The sequence below is a fragment of the Phalaenopsis equestris genome, unplaced genomic scaffold (genome assembly GCF_001263595.1).
Source record: "Phalaenopsis equestris unplaced genomic scaffold, ASM126359v1 Scaffold000400, whole genome shotgun sequence".
Lineage (NCBI taxonomy): Eukaryota > Viridiplantae > Streptophyta > Magnoliopsida > Asparagales > Orchidaceae > Phalaenopsis > Phalaenopsis equestris.
The window spans coordinates 306,689-316,573 of record NW_018164842.1 but is presented as its reverse complement, the minus strand read 5'-3'; the positions used below and the strand labels follow the sequence as shown (position 1 = coordinate 316,573).

General features: G+C 34.2%; 1 protein-coding gene across 2 annotated transcripts in view; it reads left to right on the top strand.

Moving 5' to 3' along the window:
- Nucleotides 1-1,936, top strand: part of LOC110026783 (homeobox protein knotted-1-like 13) — a 13,940-nt gene extending 12,004 nt beyond the window's left edge. Inside the window, exons 3-6 of one of the 2 annotated variants that reach the window (XM_020727908.1) lie at nt 511-710; nt 777-908; nt 1,299-1,435; nt 1,531-1,936. In XM_020727908.1, coding sequence (XP_020583567.1) covers nt 511-710; nt 777-908; nt 1,299-1,435; nt 1,531-1,534 — 473 coding nt within the window. In that variant the 3' untranslated portion in view covers nt 1,535-1,936. Of the gene's footprint in view, nt 1-510; nt 711-776; nt 909-1,298; nt 1,436-1,522 lie in introns of both variants that reach the window. The other variant, XM_020727907.1, reaches the window with a different exon arrangement.
- Nucleotides 1,937-9,885: the final 7,949 nt, after the last annotated feature.

Below are 9,885 nucleotides of genomic sequence, written 5' to 3'. Positions count from 1 at the left end.
AAGCTTATTCCCCCCCCCCCCCCCCCCCCCTTAGAAGGAACCTGTAATATTCTGAAAGTGAATAGCTACATAAAACAGAGCTGTTTCTTCCGCTCCCAAGGTGCAGTCAATTCTATAGCCTATCTGCAAGCCCAAGTTGCCTGCCTAACTTATTAAAATGAGGCATTGTTAAATCAAAATTTATAAATTGTTGGCTATTGTATAACCAGTTTTCTTAAACTACACTGTTTTTGTACGCTTCATTGTCTACTAATGTTTGCCCTACACTGGTTGATGATTTATGATTGGTGAAGGGCTCAACTAAATTAACAGCGATATCAGCACATAGGTGGATAAAAGTGAGAAGAATAAGTATTGTTGAGTTTTTAACTTTTTATGTTATAACTTTTATTTTTCAACCTTTTTTTATTCATTATATTTTTGCTTGGTTGATAGATTTCTATTTTGATTTCTCATCTCTTTTAGTGGGCAATGTTTTGTGGATGTTTTCTTTTATTTAATATTTTTCAATGACAGGTGTAACCCCTGGTGAAGGCACTGGTGCAACAATGTCTGATGATGATGACGACCAAGAAGACAGTGAAACAAATTTCTTTGATGGAAGTTTGGATGGCCCTGATAGTATGGGTTTTGGGCCTCTCGTACCAACAGAGAGCGAGCGATCCCTAATGGAGCGCGTGAGGCAAGAACTAAAACATGAATTGAAACAGGTTGGCATCCATTTTATACAACTCCATTAAAAATGTTGTTGGCTAACTATCACTGTTATTTTTCAGGGCTACAAAGAAAAAATTGTTGATATTAGAGAGGAGATTTTACGGAAGAGAAGAGCTGGAAAACTCCCAGGCGATACCACTTCCACTTTAAAGGCTTGGTGGCAATCCCACTCCAAGTGGCCTTACCCAACAGTAAACTTCCCACTTTTTTTTCTTTGATTTATTTCAATTGGGTTTTGCTTATATTTCAACAAATATCCTCTGCTTCTTGTAACGCGCATTGTATTGCTAGATCTACTTAAGGTTAGGCGTACATCAAGTCTATAGTTTTCGAATGCTAAATCTCTTTAACTTTGAGTTGTTGAAATAAATTCATTAATTTAACCATGCTGAAATGTGAAGCAAATGAGGGGTGAGAGCCTAAATTAGTTTGATACATTGGTCGCTATTTTCAAATTAATTTGATACATTGTCTTTGCAAGAGTTAATCACTCCACAAAACAAGAACACCCTTGCATTTTCTACGACATTTTGTGTCACACCAACCACCTGATGAATTCATAACTCCGCTTTAAATGTCAGGAGGACGACAAGGCAGGACTGGTACAGGAAACTGGATTGCAGCTAAAGCAGATAAACAACTGGTTCATTAACCAAAGGAAGAGAAACTGGCACAGCAATCCATCTTCATCCAGCACCTCTAAGAGCAAGCGGAAAAGGTATACTGTCATAAGTTCGTCCTTCTTTCGTTTCGCATCTTATATTAAACCTTCAGGAACCCTTCTTCCAACTTGAATTCTTAAAAGGAATGCAGGTGATAAAAGTCTCAGTGCTACAAGCATGTAAATAAAAGAGAGATGAAAGAAAGCCATTGGGGTGCTGATCTCGCGTGTAATTATTATTTGAATCTAAAATTTAGCAAATTTTAAAGAGCACATATAAATTTGAAGGTATTATCAGAAGCCTGACAGATAATTGATGCCATTAGAGAACTGATATTACATCCTAAGGAGGGAAGCAGGTCTGCTTGGCAGGTTTCATCCATATATCCTCCAGTCATTACATTTTCTTAGTTAAATGTGTACAAGAGTGCTTTTATCTTTTTTTTTTCTTGAAGGAAATGAATTATAAGGTTTAGCTGTGGTGCCATTTATAATTTTGAGAATTTGTTGTTGTTGTGGTGTAATAATTTTAGTAAATAGTGCAAGAATTACAAAGAATGTGGTATTTGCTCTTATTGTACCTGAACCTGTGCCTTTTACCACAACCTATTACATTATAGAGTTTCGGTTAGAAGTAGTGAAAGCCTGTGGATAAATTATTATTAGTTAGTATGATGAGTTTTATTTGGTTCTTCTTCTCTTCTGCATTTTTTTTTTCTCCCTTCAATTTTGATTATATTAGTGTTATGGTATGGCTCATATACCATACAAGAGACATGAACGGAACGGATCGAAAGATTTTGTCCAAATTGCGGGAGTTTCCTTATTGGGTTGAGGGGTGAGGTACATGGGTAATTACATATTGTACTCCAGGATTTTTTAGAGTTATAAATAGACCTGTATGTAATCCTAGGTCTTATCCCATATTCTGTATTATGTATTCTTTTCTAAATATTGAAAGAAAGTCGACGCTCTGCTCCCGAGGACGTAGGCATCTTCTAGAGTTATAAATACCTGTATGTGATCCTAGGTCTTATCCCATATTCTGTATTATGTACTCTTTTCTAAATATTGAAAGAAAGCCGCCGCTCTGCTCTCGAGGATGTAGGCATCTTTGCCGAACCTCATTAAATCTCTGTGTGTTTCATCAGGATTTGTGTCGATTCCTGTTTTTATTCACCCTAATTTCTCAACACTTAGAAAGGAAAATTTACATGCATACCACCCATTGCTTATATATTTGCATATCTAACACTTAAACTTTAGCTTTTACGTTTATATCGCCCTACCTATTCTTGAAAAAGGGTGTATTTCACCTTTTTAAAGGTAAAATAGTGGTTTTTTTGCTGTGATAAAAAAAGATTTGTGTGGTATAAAACATAAACTAAATTTAGGTGTTACAAAAGTAAATTACAAAATATGGATTGAGGCGATCACTAAACCCAAATACAAACTCACTCAAAACAAAACCTAAAAGGATCCTTCACCAACACTTAACAGCTCACTCAAAATAAATCTCCAAAACACTGAAGAAGAAGTTCCAACACAAGGAATGCAAAACTGGTTGCTAATAAAAAGTCTCTTGAGCTCATTAAACCAGGAACTCACACAAGCATTACTACTTGAAGCACCTGTTTTAACAAGGAAATCCATAGGTTTATTGGCCTCCCCCATTTTATAGTAAGGCTTCACATTAATTTGACAATCTTCCTCCACAATATACTAGTATACCAGAGGTGTTTTGACTTCCCCATAGAAACTTGAAAAGTATGCAAGGAGTCGGCCTCGATGCAAAAGTTCCGGATTCGAATCCTTAGAGCAAACAGTAAACAATAATAAACAACAGTTAAATCAGTAAAAGTAGAAGAAAACACTTCACAAGGAGCATATAAGTAAAGCAAACCATTTCCAAGCCAATCTCTAAAGATTCATCCAGCATCTGCAGCTCCTAATTTGAAGCTACCATCCACAGTTACTTTATAACTGATTTACTAGGCATACTCCTTACCAGTTTAGTAATCCTAACAGTCAAAGTTTCATTATGCACATATAACAAATCCCCAATTGCATTAAACGACTTTATATAATTCTAAATTTTGAAAATAAAAGATGTGATATGGAATAACAATCCTTTTTGCAATGTAAAACATTCATTATGCTTCCTTTGATTCCGCTACATCCAAATAAACCAAGGGCAAATATACAGAATGACACATACCATATTATTGGATGAACTTTCCCATCATGCTAAACATTGATTTAATGAAATATCTGTGAGAAGGCAAAAAATTCCTAAACTGAATGTTCAGCTTATTCCACACCAAAAATGAATACCTACAAGAAAAAAATATGTCCAAATGACTCCCGAATCTGCCTACACAGTAGACGGATAGAAGTTAAATTAAGCCCCTTTACATTAAAAATGCCATCCAAAGGTAAGAACAAGATTCTCATTCTCCAAGCAAAAAAGAATTGAGAAGGCTTCGAAAATTTTTTCCATATTAGATGGCCTTTCTCCTAATTATTATTAATATCATGATATAACCTGTTAGCAATACTTTTGGTAATAGAATTATTGACAACAAATTTACCTTTTAAGCCATCCTTCTTAGATCTATCAAAAGGAATACTCTATACATATTCCACCATCTCTTTAGGCAGCACCTGGTTCAATTTATCAATATTCCAACTGTCTTGATTCCAAAAATCAGAGATAATATTATTGCCAATGACCATATCCTAATTGAAACCACATATAAGACCCTTAATAGTCCAATCAACCCTATAAAAATCTATTTTCCCTTCAGCCAACTCCCATAAAATCATGTCCTCAACCTTCTCCCTAACCTTCTTTCCACATAAGAGAATCACCAATCTTTGGAGTAAAATCCAAAGGATGAATGAATTTACAATATCTATTTTGCATAAACATAGCCCAAAGACTAATATTTTCTTTAAAAGTAATCCAGAGTTTACAAAAATTAATCTCTATATATTGTTTAAAAGATCTATCTAAAATCAAGCCCAAACAGTTTTTTGATCTGCACAATCTATCCCAATTTGTCCGATGAACACCTTGACCATGACCATCCCAATGAAATTTATTAAAAAATTCTACCTAACTTTGTTTGCATACTTTTAGTCATCTTCGTGACTTGAAGAACATACAAAGAGTAGTCCTTCCTTCAAAATAAAAGAAAGAGTTTTTCCAACTATGAATACAAGTATTAACTTTATAAATAACATAAAAAAAGAATATATTTCTTTCTAGCCGTATTAAGTTTAATTCCCAAATATTTGATAGGAGGAGAATACTCTTTAAAACCAGTAAATTTTCTAATCCATTGTTGCCTATCAACTTGCACCCCTTTACTAGCATAGAACTCACATTTAGGCTTATTGAATTACATACCTGACACAATTTAAAAAATGAGTATTAATATGCTTAATATTATTTTTACTCATATTACAGAAGATAATATAATCATCTACATAATCCAAATGAGATCTTAATTTACAACATATAACTTTATATCTCCCATTCTAATGATTCTTGACACGCCTAAAAATTACCTAATTTTTTATATACCTTTAATGCTTATTTTTAATTTTTTTTAATGATGTTACACTTTAAAGAAAGCTATTTTTGCATGTCTTTAGTTTCAGGTACTATAAATGGAGTTTTAGAGAAAATGAAGCAAAATGGTGCAATTTGAAGTCATTTACTTCAAAAATGAGTATTAATGAAGCTAAATTTATTTCTCTTTAGATTTTGACCTGACACATTTCGATATGTCTTTCTATGTTTAATCTCATTTACATTTATTACATATTTTTGAACAAAATTACACTTTAAAGAAAGATTGTTTTCATGCTTATCATGTAGGTATAACAGTTAAGAGCGAACAGTGTGAAACGGAGCGAAACGAGGCAAAACGGTGGTGCTGCCTGTAGAGTGGCACATAGGCACCCAAACTAGTGCCTAAGCGCTTGAGACAGTTATTGGATGGATTTTGGGCTATTACGGGCTATTCTGGGATGTTCTGGAACACTCCTAGCTGTTATGCACACCCTAAAGAGTGGTACAATGAATCTAGACATTTGGAATGTGAAGAGGTGTGTCTCTTGGAGTGAAGATGTGTGTCTTTTAGAAAAAAGAGGTGCTTGGTTTCTTTTTAAAAAGGTGGGCTAATGTCTTTTAGAAGAGGAGTCTAGAAGGGGAGTTTAGGAGAGATTTGGAGAGGAGTTTGGTGTGCCTCTTCAAGGTGGCATGTGTTTGTAAGTGGAGAAGTCTCTTGTGGAGTCATGGTGGCTTTTGGGATGTTGGAAGAAGTGTAAGGGATTTTTATTTACAGTACAAGGAGGGAGTGAATCTTCTGTAAAGATAAGTCTTGGACTCTTTTGTATTTGCTTTGAATTATTGTAATCATTTGCAATGAGAAATCCATGTGTTTTCTCCACACTTAGTGAGCCGTTTTTTTTTACTCTTTTTCCTTATGATGAGAATTAATCATGTGTAAGATTAGAATGGTTTGAATATTTCTTTTATGTCAAAATTTTGATGATTTTTACTTGAACTTCATTTACATTACAATAAAGGTTTGTTGTAGTGTTAAAATTCATTGTAATTACATTAAGATCTGAGAGGGCGGTGTAATTCTCAATAAAGTAGAACCACATTTGATTTCATGGATGAGAATGCAGTCCATGAGGTTGAGGAAAAATAAATAGGGAAATAAACTTTGATGAGCTCAAAATTGATCATTTTAGGGTGGCAGACTAAAATCCCCAATTTGGTCCAAGTGTTTGGAAATTAAAGGGAGATTTTTAACCCTCAGGCGAGGGAATGTGGTGACTCTAAGGTGAGAGCTTAGTATCTTCTCAGCCTAACCGTGAATTTAGGGACTAAACTCTAGATTAGCCAAAGTTCTTTGTCGCTCGTAAAGAGGATAAAGAATATAATTGTTTATATTTGTCACAAAACTACATTTTTAACTTTAAATATTTGATTCCTTCACTGATTACAATCTCATCTCAAGGGGAAAGAGATTTTAATTATATAAAAACCTTTTAACCAGTCTCCTTAGATTAGGTTTTCAGTTAATTTAATTAACTTTAATTTTATGGTAAATTAGTAAATTTAGGAAAACCAAACTTTTTAAAAATTCCAAACTAAGACCTGATAGTAGTATACTAGAATTAGCCTATGAGAATTCTTACTCGCTTCTCTGTGGGATCGATACTAGGGTCTTTAAAGAAAACCCTATATTATTTGAAACGATACATATAGTTGCGTAGTATCCCTAGTGTGTAAACTATTTTCAAAATTTTATAGCATTTCTATTTTGCACAGTATCCACTAAATTTAAATTTTGGTCATGTTTTTTACCATCTTTTGCAAGCTAAATTACTCCATAATTGGGGGTCCAAATTTTTGGCACCGTCACTGAAGAAGCTATGGTGAGAACTTTAGAAGAATTTTAGTTGAACCTGTAAGACTTAGATTTGGAAATTATAATATTATTATATAGTGTGTTTATTTATAAAATAAAAACCAAAACACCAAAAATATTCTTAATATTTGTCCTATTAGTTAAGTCTTTAAATTTGTATGCATAGTTTAGGAGCTGCAGAGCATGAATTTTATGACCTAGTTTTGGAGAGAACTTTTAGAAGAATTAAGAATAAGAAAAGACTCCATGAATTTAATGTAAAAATGGCAGATTAAGAATATAATGAATATTCAGATTTGGATTATAATGCTAGTAGCCTCGAAAGCGCAAACTCCAAGAGAGTAACTAATTTTTAAGAATATATGCTTACTATTTAAACTTCTTAGGTTGAAGATATTGCAAGGAAGTCATATCATTATGTAGAAAGTTATCCTTAAGAGCTCCTAAATATTGAGAAAAATTTATTTGGACAATTGATCGAAACTAACTTTTTTGAAACTAGTCATGAGATATACAATCTTTATTCTGATTATTACAAGCCAGGTTAGAAAAATCATTTGAACTTTAACTAGAATAATATTTTTTGGAGGATAAAGTCAATTTTGGGAAGATATTCAATTTAAGCAGACATGTAATTGGAATAGTCAGGGAGATTTTAATGATGAAATTTCTTTTCCTCATAGTTTTGACTTCAACCGACAAAATGAGGAGAAGGATTTATTAGAAGAGGTTGTTATTCAAATGCAAAGTGAGTTGGAGAGTCAAGGGGCTGCAATCAGGACTATGAAAATAAACTCATATAAATGAAGATAAGAAAGACAAATGGAAGAAATTCTTTAGGAATTGTAAAAATCTATTTCGTCAACCAAGATAAATATAGAAAGACCACCTCCACCATTTCCTTAGAGAATTTTGATACAAAAATTAGGCCAACTACTCTTAATATTTATAGAAGAATTCAGGAAATTAACTATAAATATTCCGTTTGATGTTTGTCGATGCATTAGAACAAATGCCCAGTTATGTGAAGTTTAAGAAGGAGAATCTTGATGAAAAAAGGAAGTCTAAGGATTATGCAATAAATAGCTTTGTGAATGACATAATTGAGCCAATAATATATTTTATAGTAGTATCCCAAGAGGATGAATTAGAAGATAACTTGAAACAAAAGAGTAATCTAGAGGGATTTGATCCTGAATCTGAATTATTTAGAGAAAACCCGATCTAAAATTTGGGAGATCTTGAATTATTGTATAGAGATCCATTTTTTTATAAATTTTAAGGATAAAATTAATATACATATTGAGAAAATTATTGGAAGAATATTGGATCTAGAAAGAAAAATGAGGAATTATAATCTGAATCAATTTGAAAAGGAAGAGCTGAAAGAAAAATTACAATTTGATGATTTAGTAGGAATTCTATGATCTGAAAAAGATTGGGTGATTGATCAAAGATTACTTAAATGTAATTTTGATCCTGATGGATTTCTTTGTCGGCCTGGAGATATTAAACCAAGCACTTCGTGGGAGGCACCTTATGGTTATCTTTGTTGGTGTACATATTAATGAAAGTGTGTTTTTGTTTATGTGTCGAACTCTATTATGTAGGTGTCTTTAAGTTTATTGATTGTTGTCGGATGGGGCTTTCGGTGGGGATCTTCTTATTTTGGTCTGGGGAAGCTTCTGAAACAGTGAATTTGAAGTTTTGTGCAATGTTGAGAAATGACCAAAAAATGCCTTGGTTTTGAGCTCTGAAATTGAGCTCAAACAGTGGCAAAGTCTCCCCAAGGAAATGTGCACTCTCCATGTTTGGCCGTGGGATATGGTGTTTAAATAGAGGGGAAAGAGAGGCCACCATGGTTAGCCATTGGGTGCAAAAAGTTGCTTATGCGGAGGGCTAAGTGGCACAAGTATCCAATCATAGTGAGCCCAGGAAGTTTAAAATTTGGGTTTTGGCCATGAGGACCTCTCAGTTCTGGTGTTTTTCGGCTACTAGGCCACCTGACAAAGAAAAGGCTAGTGGCTAGGTGGTTCAGGGGAGCCCAAGGAAGCCTTAATTGTGATTAGTTGGGTGGCTTGATGGCTGATGGCAAATCTTTCCTTGGTTTAGTCATTTTAGGAAGGGATCCCCTAAATCAAGGGACACTTGGTCCATTGTTCAATTTTTGGTCTTTGCGCTAGGTGGATCTAGCTTGGTTCCTTGAGCTCCAATGCTAGTTGTGGTAACCACCATTTGGTCAATTTAAATGGGTTTGGTCAAGATTGGGGTTTGGGTTCAAATTTGGACTTTTGGTTTGGACTTGAGTCTAGGTTGGGTTTGGGCTAAGACTTTGGCCAATTAATTGATCAAATTGATGTGGATGATTGTCATGAAAAGTTTGGAAGAAGAATTGATTGATTTTGGAGTTCAATTTAGTGAAATTTGGCTCATGGTCAATTTTGGGGCATTTGGGCTAGACTTGAGTTTAGATTGGGATAGGGTTTGGATTTAGGTCAATTAAAGGTTCAAGTTGGTCCAAGAGATTGTGATGAAGAGTTTTGGATATCAATTGAGTGGAAATTGTGGAGGTATGAAGTTTAATTTGGGACATTTCGAATTTTGAGGTAAAATTAGGGTTGGAATTGAGCTTGAGATTGGTTTAATTGGGCTTGTCTTTAGTTTCAATTGGGATTTATCATGATGAATTTTGATTTAGATTTGAAATTGGGTGAGATTGAAGTAAATTTGGTGGAACTTGAGAATGATTTGGGCATTTTGGCACATAGGGGCAATTTGGGGATTTTGGTCAAAAGCGGTCAATTTAATCAGATTGAGCTCAACGGAGTGGTTCAAATTGATTTTGGAGATTTTGGGATTTTTTTGAAATTTTTGGGGTAGGAAGGATATTTTGGTGATTTTGGGGGTATTTAAGGGATTTTAGAAATTTTGGGATATTTTGGTCAACTTGAGTGATTTGGAAGAGTGTCGGCACTATTTTTGGTGTGGGGTTTGCCCGTAAGAAGCTGTCGGCAGCCGGAATTGAAATCTCATCGCCCGCTTCGGAAGGACGTT